General features: G+C 44.2%; 2 protein-coding genes across 2 annotated transcripts in view; one reads left to right on the plus strand and one right to left on the minus strand.

The window, feature by feature from the left end:
* The window catches only part of ZNHIT6 (zinc finger HIT-type containing 6), a 199,594-nt gene that overhangs the window by 65,197 nt on the left and 107,773 nt on the right, over nucleotides 1–26,624 (minus strand). The gene's annotated exons all lie outside the window — the stretch shown is intronic.
* CCN1 (cellular communication network factor 1) lies at nucleotides 18,631–21,626 on the plus strand. Its single transcript, XM_082688215.1, has 5 exons — nucleotides 18,631–18,966; nucleotides 19,278–19,491; nucleotides 19,842–20,198; nucleotides 20,320–20,531; nucleotides 20,661–21,626. Exons 1-5 carry the CDS (start codon nucleotides 18,904–18,906, stop codon nucleotides 20,961–20,963), a joined length of 1,149 nt encoding a protein of 382 aa, XP_082544341.1. The 5' UTR covers nucleotides 18,631–18,903; the 3' UTR covers nucleotides 20,964–21,626.

Consider the following 26,624-nt stretch of genomic DNA (forward strand, 5'->3'; position numbering starts at 1 on the left):
AATTGACTACACGTTTTAATCCTCAGGCAAGAAGCTACTTTTAAGATAACATCAGAGCAGCTGATTCCTACAATTTCCAGTTTGAGTCCTTTTAATCCCTAATAATCCCTTTGGTTCAGAGTAAAACAGAAGGCCAAAATATATATATAATGGCTTTTTTTTTTAAAGCCAATATGAAAAGTTTTAAAGCAATAATTTCATTGTATTAACAAATCATAATTAAAATAAATATGGAACTGATTTAGAAACTATCATAAAATTATAGCTGATTATTCCTTCTATTTTCTGCATCAGCTGCAGTTTGGTTTATATCACTTTCATAATAAAGAAGATCTTATTAAAAAAATAAAACCGATTTCCTTCTTAAAGGGAAAAAAAGAAACTATCATAAATACTGAGGCTGTCTAAAGATAAACTAATGCAGAGTATTTTAACGGTTTCCCCACAAAGATCAGTCACCTCTGTTTTATTTAAAATATACTTTAAATAAGAAGCATAGGGTGGGGGATGGGTGAAACAGATGATAGGGACTAAAGATGATGAGCACTGAACAACGTATAGAATTGCTGAATCACTATATTTGTACACCTGAAATTAATACAACACTGTATGTTAATTATACTGAAGTTAAAATAAAAAACCTAATAAAATGTAAAAAGTCATTTAAAAAACTGAAGAAAGGGATGCCTGCCTGGCTTGGTAAAGAGCATGCAACTCTTGATCTTGGGGTCATGAGTTCACGCCCCACATTGGGTGTACAGCTTACTTCTAAAAAAAGAGAGATATTAGGGGCACCTGGGTGGCTCAGTGGGTTAAAGCCTCTGCTTTTGGCTCAGGTCATGATCCTAGGGTCCTCTCTGCCTATCTCTCTGCCTACTTGTGATCTCTGTCTGTCAAATAAATAAATAGTCTTTATCAAAAACAGAGAGAGAGAGAGAGAGAGAGATTGATTTAAAACAAAACAAAACAAAAAACAAGAAGAAAGCATATTTCTGTTATGTGTTAAACTGTGCCCCCACCCCCAAAGGATATGTTAAAATGCTAACTCCTGGTACCTATGAATGTGACCCCATTTGATGTAGGGTGCTTGCAGATTGCTATGAACTGAATGTTTAAATGTTTATGTCCCTCAACCCCACAAATTCATGTTGAAGCCTAAATTGCCAATGTGTGTAATATAGGGAAATGGGGCTTCTGGGATGTAATTAAGTCATGAGGGTGGAGCCCTTATGAATGGGATAAGTGCTTTTATAAGAAGCGACATGAGAGGGACAAATACCTTTCTGCTCTCTTTGCTGTGTCGAAGACCGTTATCTGTAAACCAGGACTAGTGCTCTCACCAGACACTGGGTCTCTTGGGACCTTGACCTTGGACTTCTAAGCCTCCAGAACTGTGAGAAATAAATGTTTGTTTTTTAAAGCTACCCAGTCTATGATATTCTGGTACAGCACCCCAAACTAAGACACAGATGTAATCAAGTTAAGAAGAGATTATACTGGATTGGGATGGATTAGGGTCCATCAATGGGCTAAAGGCACCACTAATCCAATGACTGATGCCTTTATAAGAAGAAGAAATTTGGACACAGAGGCATAGACAAAGCAGGGAAAAGGCCATGTGAAGATGAAAACAGAAACTGGAGGGAGGCATCTAAAGCCAAGGAATACTAGAAGCAAGGAAGAGTCTGTGGAAGCAGCATGGCATTGCTGACACCTGGAGTTTGGACTCTGAGCCTCCAGAACTCTGAGAGAATACATTTCTGCTATTCTAAGCCATCCAGTTTGTGATACTTTGTTATAGCAGCCAATAAAGTTTCTTCAGCAAAATTCCAGTTGTAGGATTTCCATTTTCTGTTAAAATGGAGAAACAATGACCATAGTTACTTTCCCACCTGCAACAAATAATAAAACCAGACAAAACATAGGAAACATTTTGTAGACATAGAATATCAAACAGTAGTCTAGTGACTGCTTTGAGAGGGAAAATAAAAGAGATGAGACCTGCAATTACCCCAGCTCATGGCTCGAAAAGAATATCCAGGCTGCAGCACAGGCCGGGGGACCCTGTCAGAGGCCAGCAGTCTCCCTGAGCAGATCTGACAGAGGCAGGTGTCTAGAGAAGCCAAAGTATCTAGAGAAAATAGGGCCGAGTACTGGACAGGGAAGAGCTTCCCAGAAAGGATCTGATAAGCACAGCCTTTGTGTCATCGACTAAGTACTGAATGAATGGTGCATTCCGGTGAGGAATTACCCAAGGCTGGGGAAAGAACTGCCTAAAGGGAGTGGAGGGAACAATTCTTGGAACACACATAGGACTGGAAATAGTTTGTGTTTCTACCAGCCAGAGTGAAAAACTTCTGAAGTCAGGGCACAGCAGTTGAAGTCCACTGAAAGGTTTAGCCTCAGTCGTGGGGGCAGCTTAGACTAAATGCTGCTCTGGTCCCTAATAAAGCTTAAAAACAAGAATTTGAATGAATTCAATTGTTTCTAACTAACCCTACCATGTTCCAGAGTAAAACCTAAGAATAATTTTAGGAAATATATTTAGCACCCAAGAAGATAAAATTCACAATGCCTGATATCCCATCAAAAATTTCCAGGCTTTCAAATGAGTAAGGAAATATGATCTGTATTGAGGAGAAAAATCACTCAGTAGAAACAGGCCCAGGAATGACAAATATGATAGAATTCATAGAAAAGGGCATTAAAAGAGTTATTATAACTATATTCCATATACTCGAAAAGTCAGGTCATAAAAAGATTAACTGCTGTGTTAAAGGAGTTATTTTAAAGACCCAAATCAAACTTCCAGATTTGAAAGTAGAAGTCTGAGATGAAAAATACAATAAATGTAAAAAATATATAATAAATTTGATTAACAGCAGATTATATGTCTATCGTAAAAGAAAAGATTAATGAACTTGAGATATAACGTTAAAAATTATCCAGAATAAAACACACAGAGGAAAAAAAAGACTAAAAGTAAAATAAACAGAGACCAGTGAGCTGGTAAAAAGGTCAAGTGACCTAATATGGAGTCTTCTAAATGCAGAGAAGGATTGTGATGTGAGACCAAAAAATATTTGAGGAAATAATGGCTGAAAATTTTTTCCAAATTGGATGAAATTTATAAACCCACAGATACAAGAATCTCAAGCACAAGAAACAAGGAAACTACACAAGGCACATCATAATCTAATTGCTTAAAACTGATGATAAGGAGAAAATTCTTAAAAGCTGCCACTGAAATGATATATTACACAGGGAAGAATAAAGATAAGAATGTCAGAAGACTTCTCATCAGAAACAACACAAGCCAGAGCAGTGAGACATCTTTAACTGGAAGAAAACACTGGCAACATAGAAGTCCAATATCCAGTAAAAATAACTTTCAAATATGAAGGTAAAATACATAAATGAGTACATGAAAGAGCTGGCAAAAACTGAGTAAGGTCAGTCGGCTAGTTAACAGTACTGTACTCGTGTCAATTTCCTGGTTTTATCGTACTACAGTTATACGATGCCACCACTGGGGAAAGTTGAGTAAAAGGTTCACGGGACTGACTCTAATACTTTTTTTTTTTTTTGCAACTTCCTGGAGTCCACATTATATCAAAATAAAAAAGTTTTAAAAAGTAAAATGTAACAAATTCTTAATTAGATACACAAAAGCTGAGAGAATTCATCACCAGCACACTTGCACAAGAAACATTAAAAGAAGTGCTTCAGGGAGAAGTACCTTTGTACTGTTTAAGGTGCTTAAATTGCATGTGAAACAGTATAAAATCACTTGAAGGTAGTCTGTGATAAATTTAAAATGTATATTGTAAAGCCTAAAGCAACCGCTGAAATTAAACAACAAAGAGTTACAGCCCATAAGCCAATAAAAGGAGTAGGATAGAATTATTTTTAAAAAATTCAGTCTGAAAAAGGAAGAAAAATGGCAAAGAGGAATAAAGAATCAATGGGACAAATAGAAAACAGCAAGATGACAGATTAACCCTAACTGTATCAATAATCACATTAAGTGGGAGTGGTTTAAACACCTCAATTTAAAGATAGAGACTGCCACATTGGATAAACAAGCAAAACAAGAAACCCCCTTTAAATGTAAAGACACCCACAGATTAAAAGTAAGAGATGAAAAAATATAACATGCTAAACTAATCAAAAGAAACCTGGAGTTGGAAGTAGATTTCAGAGCAATTCCTACTACTACTAATGTAGTAGGAATAAAGAGAATGTATTAAGAGTTCTCCAGGGAAACCAACAGAACCAATAGGAAATATAAATATAAATATACACACAAACATATATATACACATACATATATATGTGTGTATATATAAAATAGATACATACATATAATACAAACATATATATATACACATATATAATACGTACAGACAGATAAATAATATAAAGAAAAATAGAGAAAGAGAAGTTTAGGGGCTCCTGGGTGGCTCAGTCAGTTAAGCGTTTAACTCTTGATTTTGGCTCAGGTCAGGGTCTTGGGATTGTGAGATGCACTCCAAGCTGGGCGTGGAGCCCGCTTAAGATTTTCTCTGTCCCTCTCCCTTTGCTCCTTCCCCTCTCAAAAAAATTAGTTTAGTATAAGAAATTGGCTCCCAGGAGTATGGAGGCTGACAAGCCCCTCGATTTTCAGCCGGCAAGCTGGAGACCCCCAGGAGAGCTGATGGTATAGTCCCAGGCCCAAGGTCAGCAGGTTCAAGACCCGGGAAGAACAGATGTTCCAGTTCAAGTCCAAAGACAGGAAGAACACTGAGGTTCCCAGCTCAAATGCACTCACGTGGGAGGAATTTCCTCTTACTCAGTTTTTGGTTCTATTTAGACCTTCAGCTAATTGGATGACACCCTGCCCCACCACGGGAAGAGCAATCCACTTTACCCAGTCTACCAATTCAAATGTTAATTTTATCAAAAAACACCTTCACAGACACACCCAGAATAAGGTTGACCAAATATCTGGGTACTTCATGGCATAGTCAAGTGGACACATAAAATTAACTATCATAGAAGGACATTTCATAATTATAGAGGGGCCAATTTATCAAGAGAATTTAGCAAACTTACATATTTATGCACCTAATAACAGATGTTTAAAATATATCAAGCAAAACCTGACAAAATGAAAGGAAAAATAGAAAAAATCTATCACTGCAGTTGGAGGTTTCAATACCCCGCTTTTATTTATCCAAAGATTAGGTAGACAAAAATCAGTGGGAATATAGAACACTTGAACATCATGATCACACAACTTAACCTAACTGACTTTTACGGAACACTCTCCTCAGGTATTCTTTTCAAGGTAGACCATATTCTGGGGCATAAAATAAGTCTCAATGAATGTAAAAGAATTCAAGTCATACACAGTTTCTTTTTCTGACCACAGCTTTTTAAAAAGATTTTATTTATTTTTTTGATGGAGACACAGCAGGAGAGGGAACATAAGCAGGACGAGTGGGAGAGGGAGAAGGAGGCTTCCCAAGGAGCCAGGACCCGGTTGCGGGGCTCGATCCCAGGACCCTGGGATCATGACCTGAGCTGAAGGCAGATGCTGAATGATGAGTCACCCAGGCACCCCTATTTTTTGACCAGAATTAAACGAAACTAGAAATAAAGAACAGAAAGATACTCAAAAACTATCCAAATCATTGGATCCTAGTAACACACTTTTAAATAACTCAAAAGTGAAAAAAAAATTCAAAAAGAAACCCTAGAAACTCCTTTGAACTGAATGAAAATAAAAGCAACATATCAGATGTGGGATGCATATGGAGCCAGAGTTAGAGAGAAATCTATAGCACTAAAAGCTTATAATAGAGAAGAAAAGAAATGTGACCTCAGCCTCCACATTAAGAAACTTGACAAATAAGAGAAAACGAAAGCCAAAGTAAATAGAAGAAAGGAAATAACACAGATGGCACACCACAAACAATGGTGGAATCAAATTAAACAATTCTCTAAAATGCCACCAATGTAATAGAATCCTGGAGTACAGTCCTCTTACTCAATAGGCTCTCCCTTTTTTTCCACTTCCACTGTAGTCAACTGCCTGGGGAAAAAAGCTTCAAATAACTGGGCTCACCTTTAAAACCGTATAACAGCAATCTTAAGATTCACCATGCACCATTTCAGCTAAGGCCAAAAATATAATTCACATATCCCCTACTCATCATTAGAACACCAGAAGATGGAATTTTCCCCCCAAAGTCTCTAAACACCTGGACAGCTTATCAAAGGGAAGTGGAAAGGCATTTGAAAAAAAAATATCCAACCTTATTAATGAGAGGTTGTTAGAGGACTCCCAAGGCTCATGCTGATACTATATCATAAGCAGAGTCAATTAAATTCAAGCAGAGAAAAACAGTGCTTGTTCTTCCAAGTTTGCAGAGGAAGCATTGGAAGTTCCAAGAGCAACACTGTCCAGTGCAATGAGAAAACCTCACCCTTAGTGTGGGTCCATGTTCAGACAGAGATCCAGAAAAGATTGTGCACACTGTACCTTTAGGAGGGGATCTAATACAAAGTATTTACATACACAATATTTACACATGCTCTCAGCGCTCTAGCCTGTGTGCTTCTCAAAGTCAGGGACCCATCTTTGTATCCCCCAAACCGAGCACAGTGCAATCAATTATTAAGTGTCCTTTAAAAAGCAAGCATGAACTCAAGGGTCATAACCCAATGTGATGGCCTAGAGACTTAGAAAAACAAAGCAAGCCTTCAGATCCAAGTTGAAAGCAAAGAACAGAGGCTTTATCATTTCTCTGAGTTCAATTAGATTTTAAAAACATTTAAAAAATGGATTGGTTTCAAGTCTTCAGTGAGTTTGGGTGGGACAGGGTTTTATCTGAACCAGTCTGCCCATCCTTTTCCCACAGTCCTCTGGAAGAAAGCAGAGCGCGATGACTCACCAGTTGGCACAATTCTTAGTTCCTATGTACTGACACCAAACTGTGTTCCAAAAGAGAGGCGTTTACAAAGGATTAAAACCTGGATGCCCGGGCCCTGGAATGCAGTTCACGTTATAAGCTTTCCAACGTGGTGCTAAATTAACTGTGTTTGGTTCCACATAGTTAATGACTCATAAGTGGAGAGGTGACTTCAAGTGGAAATCATCTCGATTCTCAGTTTATGCCACTTCGGAAAGCTTCCCTGAGTTTGCTCCCCTTCCCTCCTCACCCCTACCTCCTCCTATGGCTCCAGCTTTTAGGGTTGTAAGCCCCTGAATAAAGATGGCCCAGCTATCAAAGTGGGCCCTTTCTGGTTCCCTTTCTTGGACTGAGAGTAAAGGATTTCTCTACTCAAAATAATAGAATGATGACCTAGTATGTGGTGAAAATCCAGAGAAAAGAAAGATGAATGAAATCTAGATCAACCGCGGTAACTAGAAAAGAAAATGAATCCATGGGAATGTCATAATTCACGATGGTCCCTTCATCCCAACTCTCCCAACCTTACCTTCTGCACATGGGAGCTCATGAATGTGCATGGGTGTGCGTGCCTCAGTGCACCAGCCCCATACCCTCTTCATATAGTCACCAAGCTTTCTTCTGAGTTTCCACTCTCTTTGTATTTGCTCTTTCTCTGTTATCTTTCATTGATACCACCTCGACTTTATAGACCTACACAGCAGTCTAGTGCGGGCTCTGACTGCCCTGGCTCTTCCCTTCTGTCTTTCAAACACAGAATCCCCAAATAATACTTCTTTCTTTCCTTTTTTTTTTTTTTTAAGATTTTCTTTATTTATTTGAGAGAGAAAAAGTGAGAGAGAGCATGAGCACAGAGAGGGGCAGAGGGGGAGTTAGAAGCAGACTCCCCGCTGAGAAGGGAGCCCTACAAGGAACTCCATCCCAAGACGCTGGGGTCATGATCTGAGCTGAGGGCAGATGTCTAACTGACTGAGCCGCCCAGGTGTCCCTTCCTTCATTATAGCTCATTAAAACTCCACATCCTCTGGAACTTTTCATCTGTCCCCAGATAACAGAAATCACATACATCTAAATCATTCCACATAGTGCCCAGCAAAGAAGCAAATGTAAGTGGAGATGAAAGTCACCACGCCTGCTGATTATAATGATGTGGTGATGATGTCGACAAGATGGTAATGCTCCCATTCACATCAGTGTGTACCTCCTTTTAGAAGCTAGACGCGCCAGTGGCTCAAAGACTTCAAACATCCATGAATCTGAAAGGGCTAAGGAAAAGGGAAAGGCCAGCTCCATGAAAGGGAGGGTAACAACACAATAAAGGAGAAAAAGAGGAAACACTCCTAAAAGCACTGGAAACTCGGGGAGTCAGGACAGTGCAGCAGAAATGTAGAAAGAGAGGCCCCTGGGTGGCTCAGTGGGTTATGGCCTCTGCCTTTGGCTCAGCGGTGATCCCAGAATCCTGGGATTGAGCCCTGCCTCTGGCTCTCTGCTCAGCAGGGAGTCTGCTCCCCCCCCCACCGCCTGCCTCTCTGCCTACTTGTGATCTCTGTCTGTCAAATAAATAAATAAATAAATAAAATCTTTAAAAATTAAAAAAAAAAAAGGAAATGTAGAAAGGTCACAGGCTTTGGAGTCAGACAGGACTGGGTTAGAATCCCTGTTGGGTCACATTCTAACTGCCTGGTGTTCGGCAAGTTGCTTAACTTCTCTGAACCCCACTTTGAAAATGTTAAAATGTTCATCTTAAAGGATTTTCGTGAACATAACATGAGATCACCTTTAAGGCTTTTGGCTCTTGTCAGGTGTCCTGTAAATGTCAGTTCCCTCCCCTCCCCTCTCAGAAAGAAGGATCCATAGTGATAAGAATTTCCACCAGCACCCAAAAGGCTGCTCTGGTATGTCATCAATGTATCTTAAGAGGCTCATCATAAGGTTCTCACGTTTAGGTGTTTTCTATTGTCTCACAAAGATGCACACGTCCTCTGCAACGGCCAACTTCAAAGGGAATGTGTATGCGAGCATCTGTGCATAACTGTGCCTGACCCACTCCCAGCCATCAGAATTTATAAACTCAGCAAGTCCTCACATCTTTAAGGGGTGGGACTCTAAATTAGATGTCCCTTGTCTGTAGTCCCAAAGTAATTTGGTTGCACTACACCTAGAGTGTAGATCTCTATATTGTTTTCTCTGCACCAACGTCTACACCTCCCCCTAGGCTCTGAAAGCCTTGATGGCCAAGTGTAGATATTATTCCTCTTGGTGTTACCACCTAGCACAAAGCCTGGCATATACACCATATTTATAGGATTGACCTGAATTACTAACCTTCTGGATCTGCAATGTTTCATTATATATTCTATACTTTTGTCTTTCCCCAGCAGCCTTTCCCAGAGTCTCAAAAATTCAAGTGTGGAACACTATTATCTTTGTCCGTTAAGAATTGACTGTTTAGGGGATCAAAGAGGCACAAGCTTCCAATTATAAAATAAGTAAATCCTGGGGCTGTCATATACAGCATGGTGACTACAGTTAATAATACTGTATTGTATAGTTCAAAGTTGCTAAGAGAGTAGATCTTAAAAAGTTCACCTCACAAGGGAAAAAATGTAACTATGTGTGGTGACTGGTGTTAAGTAGACATATTGCATGAACATTTCTTACGATATACAAATATTGGACCATATGTTGCACACCTGAAACTAATATGTTATATGTCAATTGTATCTCAATTTTAAAAGAAATAAAAGTAAGAAACAACTACACACACACACAGATTAGCTATTTAAAAACATTTTTTTCCTTTGGAGAGCTAAAACCTACTCAAAGCAGAGGAGGTACAAAATTTAAAAGAAATGCCTGGGACTAGCCTCAAAGTGCTCTTTGCCTTTTACTTATCGTCATCGCCTTGGGCACCCCACCCCCACCCTCACATCCATGGCTAAGAGATGCTTGCGCTTGCTTGCCTAAGTCTCAGAGACACAGGGAGCTCAGGGTGGGTGCCTGGAGGGCTCCTTTGCTTAGTAACCGTTGTGCGGTGACCTGGTTGTGGGAGGTGCCGGCTCTGTCTGCCTCCAGTAACAAAGTTGATGGTGATGACTAAGTTACAGTAGAAGTATCTCTCAATCCCTGAGCTCCTCCTTTGTTCTAACGCATATCTTTACCTTGAGGAAACAGGAGCACTTAGGCAAGGGTCCTTGTGAGGAGGGAACCCTTTTTTACTGCTTAACTAATTCATTACCAGACTCTTGTGAAGACACTGGGGCCTACAATTACTGAAAACCACAGAAGTCCAAGAAACATTAAGAAATATATTAAAGTAAAGTCTACAGTCAGTTCTCAGGGGAGGTCAAGACGTTGAGGGCAAGTTTCTAAACTCTAAGGCAGATTTCATGGAGAGCAATCCTATAGTTTTGTTTTGTTTTTCTAAAAGACTTTATTTGTTAGAGAGAGAGAGCGCAAGTGGGGGAGCAGAAGGCAGAGGAAGAAGCAGGATCCCTGCTGAGCAAGGAAACCTCCCCACCTACACCTACACCCACCCCAACACCCCTCTGCCCCCATATGAGACTTGATCAATGCTAGGACCCTGGGATCCTGATCTGAGCAGAAGGCAGACACTCAACCAACTAAGCCGCCCAGGCATCCCTCCCATGTTCTTCCTTAAAAGAATAACCTTTGGAGACAGACCCTCTGCTCTCCCTCAGCAGCTCTTTGCCCTTGCACCCATTACTGACTCTAGCTAGCTCAGGCTCGGTTTTCTCATCATTTTTTTTTTTTTAAGATTTTATTTATTTATTTGACAGAGAGAAATTACAAGTACACTGAGAGGGAGGCAGAGAGAGAGAGAGAGAGAAGGAAGCAGGCTCCCTGCCGAGCAGAGAGCCCGATGCGGGACTCGATCCCAGGACCCTGAGATCATGACCTGAGCCGAAGGCAGCGGCTTAACCCACAGAGCCACCCAGGCGCCCCTCTCATCATTTTTTTTAATTGGACTTTTTTTTTTAAGATTTTATTTATTTGACAGACAGAGATCACAAGCAGGCAGAGAGGCAGACAGAGGAGGTGGGGGAAGCAGGCTCCCTGCTAAGCAGGGAGCCTGATGTGGGGCTCGATCCCACAACCCTGAGATCATGACCTGAGCCGAAGGCAGAGGCTTAAACCACTGAGCCACCCAGGTGCCCCGGTTTTCTCATCATTTAAATGGAGACAAAATGGAACACTATAACCAACAAGGTTATAAACATTAGATAAAATCACTAACTCATCTCTACATACACTAACTCCCTCGTCTTTGGCAGGTAAAACCTAGGTCCCATTGATAAAACTATCCCCATAGCTTCCGTTTGCTGAGGCCAAGAGTCAGCTGCCAGTACTCCTCAGATACAGTGTTTTATACCTGGCTGGTTCCTGGGGCACTTGAGTGCATGACCCCTGAGCTGGAGCAACCCCACTGTCTTTTATAGATGGGGAAAAGGAGGCAAAATGTCAGAGGGCTCACCACACCCTGTATGCAAATTTGCAATTCCATGACAGGCAGAGCTCAAGTGCTTTCTTAAATGGTCACTGGGACTTTGGTGTAAGCCAGAGAACTGGGCTGCATGGACTTTTTAAATCACTTCCTCCATATACCATTTATCAAATGTTTTTATAACTCGAGTTCATCTAGTCCAAATAATGCAGAAAATTCGCTAGAGGATAAGGCTAGTTCATTCTATGCTAATTGTAATAAAAGTTAAGATAATGATGGGGCTTAGCTGTAGCAGTAATTGGAATTTATTAGGCACTTACTATGACCCAAGCATCTTGCTAAACATTAAATGTGTCTTTATGTCTTATTTCACAAAATCAGCCCAATAGCCGGGATCCTCTTTTGTTCTTAGTCCTCAGATCAGCAAAAACCTGCAAGAATAAATTGCTTCAATTTTTCTGTAGGAACTGTGTGCTCAAGTACTCTGCCCGAATCAAATCTTTTCTAAATTCTGAATGTGGTAAGTGTGGTTTTAAGAAGGCAATTAAGAGACAGATATCTCTGGAAATAAAACACAAGAGGAGAAGGTTAACTCTTAATCGTTTGAATCTGATAGTGACTGATAATTAATACGTATCATATTGCTTAATCATGTTTAGAAGACGGATTGCTGGGTGGAGTGGGAGAAGTGCCTTCTGGTCTGTTCCAATGAAATGTTTTTGTGTTATCACCAAATAATAAGTTCTGTAAGGTGAGGGGGTTAGAAATGCCTCGCTTCCTGTGGACAGATGCCAGGTGGAGGAAATAAACAGATATAGTTCCCATTGGTTACAGATGCCCTAAAAAAAAGTGTTTCCTATCTGCTGCCAAGGCAATGCCAGTTGGTTACAACAAAAACTCAGGGGGGAGAAGAAAGAAGGAGACTCAGTAGTGTCTCGGAGTGAGTGAAGTAGAAAATAAGAAAAAGACTCATTCCAATTCTGTTTATAAAGTATAAACTCCTACAACTGAGTTAAGTGGCAGCACTGATTCTTGAGTAAATGAAAGCCTCCTCAACCTGACAATTAAATGGAGCCTTGGGTGCTAGGACCTGATATTTTGTGAGTGGCTGGGAGTAACAGAATGCTGTCAAATGCAGAATGCTGAATGGAGCAGGACAGGTTCTGGAGTCATTCAGGCCAGAAAGCACAACTGGCAGCCCCAGACACTGCCTATTTTGATTTTCCTAGGAACGACTTAGATGGCTTTTTAACATTGTTTAATTAGTTGCCAATATTTAAAAGAACTTCACAGAAAAATCCAGATCTCTGATATCCTTTAAAAAATGAGAAAATAGACAAACGCCAGACCTACATTTTCACCTGTCAACCTCAGACTCCCACGGTTCGTCCCCACTATCACCATGATTCCCCAATGCTGCAGCCTAGTGTCAGCCACCACAAATCCTTTTGTGGCATTTTGTTACTTGGTTTACCCCTATGAGTCCTTCAGTGCTTGTACCCTGAGCTGGGGCAACCCCATTATCTTATAGATGAGGAAACCAAGGCCAAACTTCACAGGGCTCACAACTGCCAGAGTCCCAGGGTTATGACAGGTCAATTTATTTGCAGACTTGCCAGTTCCCCAAAGGAATCCAACAATCCAAACACGCTAGGTGCACTCTCGTCATGCATGTCAAGTCTCTGTTTCCCTCTGTTTCCAATGTCTTTCCCTGTATCGGATTCTTGCTCATCCTTTCAGACTAAGAGTATTTCCACCCTCATTCTCCAGGCAGAGAAGTGTCTGTAGAGCACTTTGTACCTACTTCTGCAACAGACTGCAGAGTCCTCCAGGGGAAGGTCAATGTTAAGGCCCTCTTTCTGATGTCACCAGTGCCTACCACAGTGCCATGACATACCAGGAGCTCTGAATAAATCTGGGTTCAAAGGGGATAATCAGTTTGTCCTCAGATACACACATAATTAAATATCTAGTGGAAAAAAACAGGTTAATAGCATATTCAACCTGTAAGGCACATTCAGACTGATAAGGTATCAAGTAAATGACCTTGAAAACTTTATCTCTGTGACAAATGCAATTTCTACCGGCTCGAGCCTTACTCCAGACATTAAGACTCCTCGATCAGTGTGGCTTGTGAGGTATCAGAAGGACCCCAAAGGTCCCCACCAGCCTGCAAAGGTGCTTAAAAGCCCACTGCATAAATTTACTTGCATTAAGGCTTTTCCTGTTAAAATGCAACACCCCTTTCCCCCTCCTTCCCAAGAGTCAATACATTAGGCAATTCTGAGGTTAGCCCAGCTTCAGTTAACTTATCAACTATTTTTCTATTTGATGCATTTATCCTGGGATGTCTGGGTAAGCTGTGATAGAGTTAGAAAAAGGTAAAATTCTAGGAGAGGGGGCAGGCCTGAATATCTGAAGAGATGGGGAATAGGCAGTATGCATAATGTTTAAGTAGGAGGCTTGTTGGAACCAAGACACCTGTGTCCAATTCCGCTACCTCCTAACTGTGTGTCTTTTGCTTAACCACCCACCCGTGCCTCCACGTCGTCTTCTTTTTTTTTTTTTTTTTTTTTTTTTTTTAAGATTTCATTTATTTGACAGAGAGAGAGAACAAAAGAGGGAACACAAGCAGGGGGAGTGGGAGAGGGAGCGATCCCAGGATGCTGGGAAAATGACCGGAGCCCAAGGCAGATGCTTAAAGACTGAGCCATCCAGGCGCCCCACCCACGTCTTCATTTAGGTAAAAGATGGTGTTAACAAGAGGATCCGCCTCAATGGGACACTGGAGAATTAAATGAATCAACACACAGCAGGCGTTCAAAACGGAGCCTAACATAGAGTGGTGTTAAGTGTTTGCTTCTCTTATAATAATAAGACAAGGAGAGAATGGCAAGAACTTTAGCCCTGAAAGGGGCTGCTCTAGCTGTACTACTTACTGGTCCCCTTTCCCAATGGACCGGTGAAGGGTACGAGGTCTAGAGAGGATGAACAGCTTACCGAAGGCTGCAGGCTTGTGGACAGCAGAGCTAGGGCTTCCTATCCAGGGGCCCACACCCCCACTCCACCCCCCACCCCAGCCTTGGTACTTACTGATGAGAAAAAGATTAAAGGGTTGTGGGAGACCCAGAAAAGCCGAAATCTAATCTAGTCTCTCTCCCTTCTCGGGATAATAGGACCCAGCCCTTTGGGACTTCTCCCCAGAGTCAATTCCATGTCCCTGCTCTCGGGTGGGCTCCAGGTCGGAGCCAACGCCACCCTCTGCCACACACACCCACACCCCTGCGCCTGGGCGTACCCTCTAAGTCTGGCACAACGCGGCAACTCGCTGCCCCGCTGGGAGGACGAGTCAACAGTGGGGTGGACGGGAAAAGTGACATAATCCGGCCGCGGCACCCTCCGCGCCAGCCTCCCACGCAGCGCGAGATGGGCCCGGGCCCTTGTAGGGGTGCGGGCCGGGGCAGGGGCTGGGCCGCGGCGGTCTCCCGAGAGCGTTGATGCCGCCCGCCCGCAGGGCCTGAGGCCCCGCGGCCCGAGGTCCAGGCGCCGGTACTCGGCGGCAGCCGCGCGGTCTCAGGGCCCGCTCCGGGGGCCGCCGTCGCCGCCGCCGCCGCCGCCGCCCCCCGGAGCTGGATGACGGAATCTTGAAAGACTTTCACCAAATATGGGCCGGGGCTGGAAACGTCCTGCGGGCGCGCGCCGCCGGAAACCTCGAGTCCTGCCCACCGCCGCGACTTCGGGCGCGCGGGCCCGGCGGCCGGCAGGGGGCGGCGGACAGCAAGTGGCCCGGCGCGCGGACGGCTTCAGCCCCGGGTCTCCCCGCGACGCGGACCCCGCACGCTGTCTTCGCAGGGGTCCCCAGGGCAGCGGAGCACTACCCCGCCCCAGCCCTCGCCGCCAGCCTGATTACCTCTGGCTCTCCCTGCCATCACTCCCCAGGGTGGGGGTAGGGAGCCGGAGCCGGGTGGAGAGAAAGGATGCGGGGCGGGGCGGGGGGGGGGGCGCTACCTTAAAGCTGACCTTTTGCCGTCCCCGTAAAAAGTTCTGTTCTTTAAATGGCTGTAAAATGTGTAGTTGTGAGACGGGGTGTGCAGGCGAGGACCTGACTATGGGGGCACATGCACGCGCAGACACACCGCTAGTAGAGGCACTCCTACCGTCCAAGACGGTGTTGCTCAGAGTGGGAGTCCCCGGACCAGCAGCAGCATCACCTCGGGACTTGTTAGAAACGTAGCCAATAAGAAACACTGGGGTTAGGGCCCAGCAATTAGTCTCTTAATCAGCCCTCCGGGTGATTCTGAGACGCGCCAAAGTTTGAGAACCACTGGTCTAGGGCTGGGAAAGCGGAGTCGACAGTTTTAAGGTGATTATTATTCTCAGTTGCCGCCAGACAGTGAACCTTTCTTTTGGTGACCTAAAATTCCCTGGCAGCAGCGGGTGAGAGATGTCCCCATCACTCAGCTCAAAGCTAGGAGCTGCGGAAGACAAGCAGCTCCTTCTCTGTGTCCTGCAGTCCAAGGAAACAACGCGGGCCCGTTATTCCCTCACCAGGTGTCCGTGCAGGGAGGAGGGAGAAAAAAGAGCGAAAGAGCCATGCACAATTAGCATCCGAAGACACTTACCCATAAACAATTGCACATTTCCCCTCTAATCTGTCAACGTGAACTGATCTGCTGCTCTCAGTGGAGGAGGCGAAAAGGCGACAGGACATCTGGGGTTTCTGGACCATCCTTAAGCAGGACATGAGGAGCTGCAGTTCCTCTCCTCTGATGCTGTCGTTTACTAGCAGGCACACCAGGACATAGTATATGGAAAGGCTGTGCACATAGGTTGCTCCAGTCTCTCTCTCCCCCACCTCCCCACCCCCTCCCACAACACACTCCTGGCTTTAAATGGGCAGCTGATGGTAAGGTTCTCTAAGTTTCTCCTCTAGGGCAAACTCATCCTCTGAGATTCCCCAACTGAAGCCCAGAAACAAACCCACACACCCTTGTTAGAAAACTTTAATCTGATTTCTAAAGGAATCTCTGGAATGGCCTGTGTTTCAAAGCTGTGTGGCAGGCTGAATCTCTTTGCATATCTACTGTCCTCCTCAATAAAAGAGCAAGGTATAACAGCGGCCAGTTGGATCATCCACTATAATTTTATTTTAAATCATGATAGACAGGTTGCGTGAAAAACAAGGAATTCCAAAGAATTTCCTGCTCTGGGAACAGAAGTTAAGTCTATATTTAACAACATTTGAAGCTGTCAAGAATGCTTTGTGGTTGGATAACAGAGGCAGAAAAATGTTAAAAACGCAGGCTACTGCTATACCCAAATATGGAAATATTGTTACGTCTGGTGTCTGATTCACCATCTGGAAATACTTACAACCATGAAGTCAAATAGAAAAGACTCCACAACAGAAGCCAGGAACACTCCTCTCCATTCTCTCCCCACGACCTCCTCCCACCCTGTGCTGCGCCTACTCACCCCCATTCCCAATCACTTCATTAAGAGGGAAACAATAATGAAGTTTTAATGCAGGAAAAAAAAAAAACGTTTCCCAAATAATAATGGATGGACTGCCTTGAGTACAAAGTAGGGCCCAGATTTTCCTCTTTTTATTTGCATAGCACCTGACTAGCCATAGTCTTAAAAAGTAAGCCCGGCACCCCAAACCCCCTCCAACAAAGCCTTAGAGATCCTTCTCCAACTAGCAAAAGCCTCTTAGACTTACGAAAGGGCACTTTTGAATGAATGAAACTTAACTCCTTCCTGCCGCAGTTCTCTTTATTGGAGGATGTTTTCACTGCAGTAGCTTCTCATTGTGATTATCAGTCATTCACAGAAAAGTTGGCACTGAAGTACTTCTTAAGCAAGACTGCTAAATTGTGAAGACCGAACAGCCCTACACTTTTAAAAGAACGAAGAGTTCTAGAGCACATATAAAAGAAAGGTTACCATAATTACTTGTGTACGTTTTTATTAAAATTGCACAAGGAGACAGTTTTTTAAATTTCGAGGGATAATTTCTCAGTCCTACTAATGATATTGATGATGTTAAAGCAAACTGCTCTTGGGGGGCTTGTACTGAGTGTGCTAAAGACAGAACTGGATTTTTTTTTAATTCTGTTAATTATATTCTAATCTTTTTCTTTGTACTTAACTAGAAAAGCACTGCAATCCATTTGAAATGGGAGGCTTCTAAGTGGTCCCAAGGAAACATGTTAAAAACCCCACAAAACTTTTAGCTTTAGATCCACTGGGCACAAAGGTCCTGGGATCTGGTTCGGCACTGCAGTATACACAGGTGATGACCTCTGGACAAATCACTGCAAGGTGGTCCCCATAGCTTTTGGCTGGCTGTTTAGTTAGCACTGCCTCCTGCCCACGGAGGGAGGCTGGAAGGGCTTACCCAGTCTCCCGCATCCGTGAGGAAGTAGAAGTCAGTCTCCCAGAGAATTCCCTGCGTTCGTTTCCTCTCGGACTTCCAACCCAGGCAGTGGGCTGGAACTTAAGTGGGAACCTCCAAAAACAAACAAGTACGACATACCAAAAAAGGGAGGGGGGCGGAAGGGGGAAGACCTCTGCCTGGGAATCTGCCAGACAGTGGGGGGAGTTGATTTTTTTTTTTTTTTCCCTCTTCTCATTCATAAATGCCACTGCGGGTATTAATTTGCAACACACTTAGCTTGTCTAATAAACACCACACCAAAGCTTTGGAATTTGATTCGAGCATGCCTCTATGAAATCCACAAATAGACGCACTCCCCCACCCCATTCACCTCTCAATAGATAACTTGACTCTCACCTTCTCTGTAAACAAGCAAACAGTTCGCTGCCTTCCCGGGTGAGAGCTTCCAAGTCTGCCCGGTCAACTCGGCATCACCAGACAAAACCACTTTTGTTCCTCCCTCCCAGGTCCTCCCACCCTCCCAGGGCAGGCAAAGTTCTGAGCTCGCCCCCCTCGCCCATTCCACCACCATCATCAGCACCAAAACGCTAGAAAGAGCCCTCCCCAATAGAGGTAGTTATTTAAAGTGGAAAAAACGGAAGATTGTTTTCTTGACGGGTCCAGGACCAAAAAAAAAAAAAAAAAAAAGGTGCAACGGAGCCAGGGGAGGCGCTTGGCAGCAGCCCGCGCCAACCAGCATTCCTGAGATGTTTGAGAATTCTGGAACTCGCAGACAGAGCCGACGTCACTGCAACACGCGGCGCCGCGGCCGGCCCGTATAAAAGGCGGGCTCTGGGCGCTCGGGCAGACCGCGAGCGAGAGCGCCCCCGAGCAGCACCCGCGCCCTTCGCGCCTCCTCGGGAAGGACCTCACGAGAAGGACGCCTGCCTGTAGCCCGCTCGCCGCTCCGGCCCTCGCCCTCCTGCCGCCCGGCCCGGAGCCCGGCCCGTCTCCTGGATCCACAGACCCGACCCCGGCCGCCGCGCACCAGTGTGTTGGCGTCTTTGCTTCCGCGCTCGCCCGGACTCCTTCTGCGCGCCACAATGAGCTCCCGCACAGCCAGGACGCTCGCCTTCGCCGTCACCCTTCTCCACTTGGCCAGGCTGGTGAGTTCTTTTGCCTCCGCTTCCCCGTGCGTTCTCCCAGGCCCTTCCCCTTTCCCCAGACTGCCCCCGGCCGGGAAAACTAAACTAAAAAGTGTGTGTGGGGGGGGGAGTGCGTTTCAAGTTAGCTCTTTCTTTAGGCCCCCCTGCAAACGCGTCGGGGGCCTCCTGGCAGACGCAGCCACCCCGGAGTGGCCGGGATGGACAGGATCAGACACCCGGTGCAGGGACTCCTCCGCCCCCTTCCCTTCCCTTCCCTGGGCTCCTCGGCGAACGGCGCCGAGTCTCACGCTTGCCTTCTCACCCCCCTCCAGGCGCTCTCCACCTGCCCCGCCGCCTGCCACTGCCCGCAGGAGGCGCCCAAGTGCGCCCCAGGAGTCGGGCTGGTCCGGGACGGCTGCGGCTGCTGTAAAGTCTGCGCCAAGCAGCTCAACGAGGACTGCAGCAAAATGCAGCCCTGCGACCACACCAAGGGACTGGAATGCAATTTCGGTGCCAGTTCCACCGCTCTGAAGGGGATCTGCAGAGGTAAGATGCTTGTGGTTTGGCCCCTTTAAAAAAATAATAGTCCTCGTAGTCCAGAAGTTTAGTAATTTTGAGACCATGTATGGTGATGCTTTGTTGTTGGTAGCTTGGCAGAAAGGCACATGATTTCAGCAGTCTGGAATGCAATTCAGTGTGTCTGGGCCCAACGAAAAGCGCATACGGAAAAGTGATTCCTGACTAACTTATTGTTCTGGTCTGGAGTCCCCGAGGAATTGTAGGGAACTTTACCATAAATTGAATTTAACAGCAGAAAATATGTATGAGTTTCAGGCCACGGTTGGGAATCTTAACTTTCTCCTCTTTTCCTTTTCTCTTTTTGGTGCTCTTTGCAGCTCAGTCAGAGGGCCGACCCTGTGAATACAACTCCAGAATCTACCAGAATGGGGAAAGTTTCCAGCCCAACTGTAAACATCAGTGCACATGTATCGATGGCGCTGTGGGCTGCATTCCTCTGTGTCCCCAAGAACTCTCTCTCCCCAACTTGGGCTGTCCCAACCCCCGGCTGGTCAAAGTCACCGGGCAGTGCTGCGAGGAGTGGGTCTGTGATGAGGACGGTGCCAAGGACCCCATGGACGACAGGGATGGCCTTCTGGGCAAGGGGCTGGCCTTCGATGCCTCGGAGGTGGAGTTAACCAGGAACAATGAATTGATCGCCGTTGGAAAAGGTGGCTCCCTGAAGCGGCTCCCAGGTAAGCTGAGACCTAGCCCGAAAGATGTCACATTCCCAGTTTGAAGCTTCATAGAAATGGGTCCTTGAACGTGCTGGGGTCACTATGCCTCTGAGAAATGTGTCTTCTTCTCTGCCTCTAGTTTTTGGAACGGAACCTCGAATCCTATACAATCCTTCTTTACATGGCCAGAAATGCATTGTCCAGACCACTTCATGGTCCCAGTGTTCGAAGACCTGCGGCACGGGCATCTCCACACGAGTCACCAATGACAACCTTGAGTGCCGCCTGGTGAAGGAGACCCGGATTTGCGAAGTGCGGCCTTGTGGCCAGCCGATGTACAGCAGCCTGAAAGTAAGCTCTCCTGGGGGTGCTGGCAGACGGCTCAGGGGGGGGCAGCCAGGCGAGCGAGGGATGGGCGGTCTTCCAAGAAAGAACGAGAAACCCCCATTCCTAACTTTCCTTCTTGCCTCTTTCTTCCAGAAGGGCAAGAAGTGCAGCAAGACCAAGAAATCCCCCGAACCTGTCACGTTTACTTACGCCGGCTGTTCAAGCGTGAAGAAGTACCGGCCCAAGTACTGCGGCTCGTGCGTGGACGGCCGGTGCTGCACGCCCCAGCAGACCCGCACCGTGAAGATGCGCTTCCGCTGCGAGGACGGGGAGACGTTTTCCAAGAACGTCATGATGATCCAGTCCTGCAAGTGCAACTACAACTGCCCGCATGCCAACGAGGCGGCCTTTCCCTTCTACAGGCTGTTCAACGACATTCACAAATTTAGGGACTAATTGCTACCCGGGTTTCCAGCACCAGGGTGACCAGAACGGGGAGGGGGGAGAAGCGTGCCAGAATCATGGAGCTGTGGGTGGGGGCGGTGGGGCTGAGGGGCTCATTGTAGAAGGGATGCATTGCTCATTCGTGAGTAGTATTAAGGTATTTTTGGAAACTGGTGCTGGTGCAGATGGACACTGATGCAGCCACAATTGGAGAATACTTCGCTTCATAATACTGGAGCACACGTTACTGCTTCATTTTGGAGCTTGTGCTGTTGATGACGTTCTGTTTTCTGTTTGTAAATTATTTGGTAAGCATATTTTTCTCTAGGCTTTTTTATTTTTTCTTTCGGTTCTACAGTTGTTTAAAAAAAAAAAAAAAGATTAGTTGATCAGTTAAAGCCTTCATCTTTTGACAGAAGTAAATGGGAGGGGGTTCCATCCCTTCCTGAAGGTGACACTCCATGAGTGTCCGTGAGAGGCAGCTAACTGCACTCTAAAGGCAAACAGAAATCAGGTGTTTTAAGACTGAATGTTTTTATTTATCAAAAATGTAGCTTTTGGGGAGGGAAGGGAAATGTAATACTGGAATAATTTGTAAATGATTTTAATTTTATATTCAGTGAAAAGAATTTATTTATGGAATTAATCATTTAATAAAGAAATATTTACCTAATACCTGCGTGTGTGGCATTGGGTATTTTTAGAGACTGCCTGTAGTCTTTGGGAACAGCCTAGCTTATTATGCATTCTTTCAGTCATTCAAACAGAACTACTTGAGTGCCTACTTTGTGCCAGGAACTGTTCTAGGAGCTTAGGATAAGAGCAGGGAACTAACCTACAAAAATAGGACAATGATTGCTTTTATCCTCAGTTGAGAAAAATCTTTGCATTTAAAGTACTCTGTTTTTAAAACATGTACTGAACACTAGACATTGTAGAGAGCACAAGGAATTGAAAGCTAAATTTGTGATTTAAATAATAATGCTTTATTTTCATAAGAATTCAAAGCCAAAGGGTCTCCATCACCCTATCACTGTGTAGTGGGTATAGTAGAGTCATTTATCATTTTAATCACTAGGTTATTGGGCTTGTCACCTCGATGGAGGAGAGAAACATTAATGAAAACAGCCCATAACCCAGGCTGCCCTATCTAAATCCACAGGCAAAACTAAGTATGGTTGGATAATGTGTTACAAAAGGTCACTTGTTTATAACCTTATATCTCCCCAATATTGCTCCGAAAGTGTAGGTGAACTACTTAGAAATCCACCCTTAGTTGGGATCAGAGAAAAAAAAATCTTGGGAGTCTATAGGAATCAGTTTGTTTTCACTGAATGAGCTTGAAGCAATGACTTGTGTTAATCCTAATAAGCCAGTGATTAGGTAAACATGCTGTTAAATGCAAAGGAATGCAAGGAATTTCAAGTACTTTTCCAATAGCGTGAGGACCTAGCCACCCCATCCCCCCTTTCCTTTTTATAATATATGTTATACTGATGGAGGAGGGAGCAGTTAGATGGAGTTGGCTATCCAGAAGGTCAAAGGCTAGATGCAGAGCATTCCTAAAAGAAAAGACCTCAAACTCAGGTCTAGGAGAGGTTGAGAAGGCTGCGTCAATGTTTGTGAAAATGTTGGTAGCCTGTTTTAGAAGAATCTACCTCTTTAGAAAGCACTGACAATAAACCTTTTATAGAGGAGTTTTCTTTCATCAACCCTCTTGGCTCTTGTTCAAATCCATAGTGAAATATTTCAGTCTACTTGGTTAAGAGAGTACTTGAATCTTTAGGCATTGAGAAAGTCCTTTAAAAGAGGAGGGGGATGCTCGCAGTGATTTTTCAAAATAGTTTAATATTTGCTTTAATGAAGACCTACAGCAAAGCACTGCCTAAGCATCTATGTCAAAGACTTTCTGAAATGCAGAAAGGGTAATGGAAACGTGATGGTAAAACCTATGCGCAAAGGCTCTTCTGATTTTGGCAATGTCTTGCCTGAAATATTACAACTTGTGGCTCCTAAGCTTTCAGTTTTTCTTGCCCGAGGCATTCAAATCTGAAAGTATTTGGGAACTGAAACACTACCTCGTGCAGCCTTGGATGCAGTTAAACTTGTCAGTGCGATGTTAACATGTGAAACAATGAAAGTGTGAGGTTTTTGGGGTGCAGTCCCGTTGAACGGACATCTAAATTCACAGGAAAGACTTTCACATTCCCAGGCAGCAATCCTGAGGTCTTTCCCTCAGGACACTGAAGCCCAGCAAATTGCTTCTTACATAGAGATCAAAGCGTAGAATGTTACAGATACTTTAAGTGTGTAGGGAGGTAATATGTATGCACGGAAGCTCAATGTGAAACAAAACCAGACATGGGAAAATACTGGATCTCTGGGTCATTAATTGTACTGTAGTGTATACAGTAAGAGAGAGGCATAAATGCTGATTCCATTTAAGTAAGAGTACTCAATTAATAAAAATGAACAGATGTGAATTATGTCCATTTCCTTTGGTTATAAAAGTGAAGAAATTCAGAGCAGTTGAGAACAAAATTATACAAATTAGAACATATAACTTTTGTCTAGCTGTGGCATGGAGCTCTGCCTACTTCCAGTACTGCGAAAACAAAATCAAACACCATGCACCTGCATATAAGAAACAGAAGTTACCTATATAAGCACTCATCATAATATAGATGTACCTCTCCACGCACAGCAAAGATTTGTGTTGTTCTCGCTTTCCAAACCCAAAGACCCTGGTCGTCTTGAGCTGTTTTCTGTTTTTGCTTTGGGTGACCTCAGAATCTTAGGAATTTAGTGAATTTTAAGAAATATTCTATGGGACATGTAGCAGCACAGTGAGTGTTCTCACTGTGATGATTCTTAAATCATCTTAAACGCATGTGTTGCCCACTATGCAAAGAGAAGCAACTGAGTCAGAATTAGCAAAGTGTATTGTAGCACAGAGGCTAGACTTGCTTTGTTCAAGGCTTCTTCTGCCCTTTGGATACTATTTGTAAGTCAGATGAGCAACAGCAAGGGACCAGTAGGACCACAGTTCAGAACTAAGTCCTGTCCCGGGCAGGTGGTAAGTGTTGCAGGGGAAAGAACCCCAGACTGGAATTGGGAGGCGCGTCTTTTAGCACCAGCTCTGCCATTAATTACCTGGGTGACTCTGGGCAAGTCTCTGGATGGTTCTCTCCTGTTTTAAAATGGCACAATAGCTTCCAGCTATATTTGTCACCACAAACACTCTTTTTCATATGCTCTCTTTGATGCATTGACTTCCAGACCTGAACAACTTTGTCTCTCAAGCAACTGAAAACATGAGGTGAGCACCACTCAGGGCTCTGGGTGGGCAAATGCACTCAGCCCTACGAAGCCTCCAGAAAGGTAATATTGTTAGGTCCCCTTTCCTCTCTAAAGTGCTCTTGGCAATCCCCGGGTCTCAGTCTGTAGGTTCATGCTTTCATCTCCCTCTATAATCCCAATATTTGGGCCTCATTAAGTCCCTGCCCTAAAGAACTCATCCTTCAAAACAAAGCACATTGTGAAGCATGACAATGATGTATGTGTCCTATGGATAGAACAGGCTTATTTGTGACTTACTTTATTGGTGGTGGGCAATACTCGTCCATATAATCTTATAAAGTGCAATTTAATTAAACAAGTACTCAGATTCATTGGTTAGTGCTTTACAATTCTCATATACTCTGCTAACATATGCTGAATCTACCCCTTTCACATGTCAAGTGCAACCACCCAAATCTAAGCCATCATCAGTAATTGCCTGAATTACTGAAATGGCCTCACTTGTGACAAACTGTCTTCTCCAAAGGTGGCTGCAGTAGTATTTTCCACCCCACATGATATCTTTGTCCCTTCTGCAGTGTGACCCTGTGGCATAGATGGGGTTTATTTTTCCACCCTCTTGGACCCAGGTGGGCTCTTTGACTGCTTTAACCAATGAATACCCAGGGAGCAATGCACTGTGGTGCCAGTTCCAACTGTGGCAATGGCTAAAGGTCCTACTTTTTTTCTCTTGGAAACTTCCATGTAAGAAGCTTCCATATAAGAAGTAGAATTACCCGAGACCAGCAGGCTGTGAGAAGCCCATGCCACACTGACGGGCCCTAGATAATACGATGCCATGTGGAGAAAGAGAAAGGCCAGGGTGTACCTTCATGGGAACCACATGTGTGGGAGGGAACCATCTTGGAAGTAGATTGTCCAATCTGAAGTCTTGTGAATCAGAGATGAAATACCACTTGAGTCCTTCTCAGAGTTCCTGACCCATAAAATTCTGAGCTAAGTTTTGGGTTTTGTTTGTTACACAGGAATACATAAACCCAAACATTACTGGTTTCCTGAAAGGATCCATTTTCCTTATGGGAACCAGAGTGATTCTTTAAAAATGTGAAGCAGAGCATGTGAACTCTTGGCTCAAAGGCTCCATGGCTGCCCCTTACTCTTAGAATAACATTCATCTCCTTACTTGTCATATAAGTCCTGGACCCTGCCTACTTCTTCCCACTCACCCTCACCATAATCCCACCTGCCTTTTCCTCTTTGAAGTAAGCCACATTAAGGTCTACCTCAGGGCCTTTGCACTAGCTGTTCCTCTGTCTCAAATGCCTCTCTTGCCTCAATGCCCCTTAATCTATGCTTCTTCTTGTCATGCAGGTCTAGGCATAAATGTTAACATTCTCAGACCTTTCCTTGCCACCTGGTCTAAAGCAGTTCATTATATCAAGCAATTTTGTTTTCATCTCTACCTGATATTTTCTTGTTTATATATTATGCCTCCCACTTCTAGAATAGCCTCTATGAGAGGAAAGATTTTTATCTTTTTTGCAACTGTCAAAGAACCACTTGATACTGTGCCTGCCATACAGTAGGTGCTCATTAATTTAGATTAATGTGGTCTTAAACTGAGGCTGAATTAGAAGGCACCCCTTCTCTAGCACAATGGGTTCCTCCTACTTCACCTTGGGATTCCCCTAGGCCGTTAGTCATTCATCTGTCCTTCCATTCATACATCCAGTCAATAGACACTTGTCTGGCTTAACTATCTTCTAGGCACAATGCTATACAGCAGCTGACCAAGAAGCAAGGTTCCTTTACATTTTGGTAGAAGAGATATGCACATAAGCAAAAAGGAGTTAAGGTTAGATTCAGCTGCAGGTAACAGAAAACTAAATAAAAATCACTTGAGTAACACTGAGGTTTATTTCCCTCTCATGTGAAAATCCAGGTAGGCAGTACAGGGCTGATGTGATGCCCCAAGGTTTCAGGAACCCAAGCTTCTGCTATCTTGTTCACCATGTGTGGACTCCATTCCTTAAATCACCTCACCTATCTGCAAGAAAGGTTGGGAAATGTAGTTCATATGCTGGGCTACCATGTCACCAGCTAAAAATTAGAGAACCTGTTACTATAGAGGAGAGAACTAGTAGTCTATTCCACATAGCCCAAAATATGTTGTAATAAGTATAATAAGGCACAGAGGATGGTTGAGGAGAAAGGTATCAACTCTGTGAAGCTGGGATGAAAGAGGGCTTCTAGGAGGATTTGCCACCTCAGTAGTGTTTTCAAAGATAAATAGATTGGAAACTATTCAAAGGCCTTGATGCTTGAGTAGGAAATTTCTTAAATAAATGATGACAGCTTCCTCATCTCAGCCAC

The sequence above is a fragment of the Mustela nivalis genome (genome assembly GCF_964662115.1).
Source record: "Mustela nivalis genome assembly, chromosome: 10".
NCBI classification, from domain to species: domain Eukaryota; kingdom Metazoa; phylum Chordata; class Mammalia; order Carnivora; family Mustelidae; genus Mustela; species Mustela nivalis.

Coding starts and splice junctions, on each gene's coding strand:
- CCN1 (XM_082688215.1), top strand. CDS start 18,904: ATGAGCTCCCGCACAGCCAGGACGCTCGCCTTCGCCGTCACCCTTCTC. Junction 19,492..19,841: donor TCTGAAGGGGATCTGCAGAG/GTAAGATGCTTG, acceptor TGCTCTTTGCAG/CTCAGTCAGAGGGCCGACCC. Junction 20,532..20,660: donor CGATGTACAGCAGCCTGAAA/GTAAGCTCTCCT, acceptor TCTTTCTTCCAG/AAGGGCAAGAAGTGCAGCAA.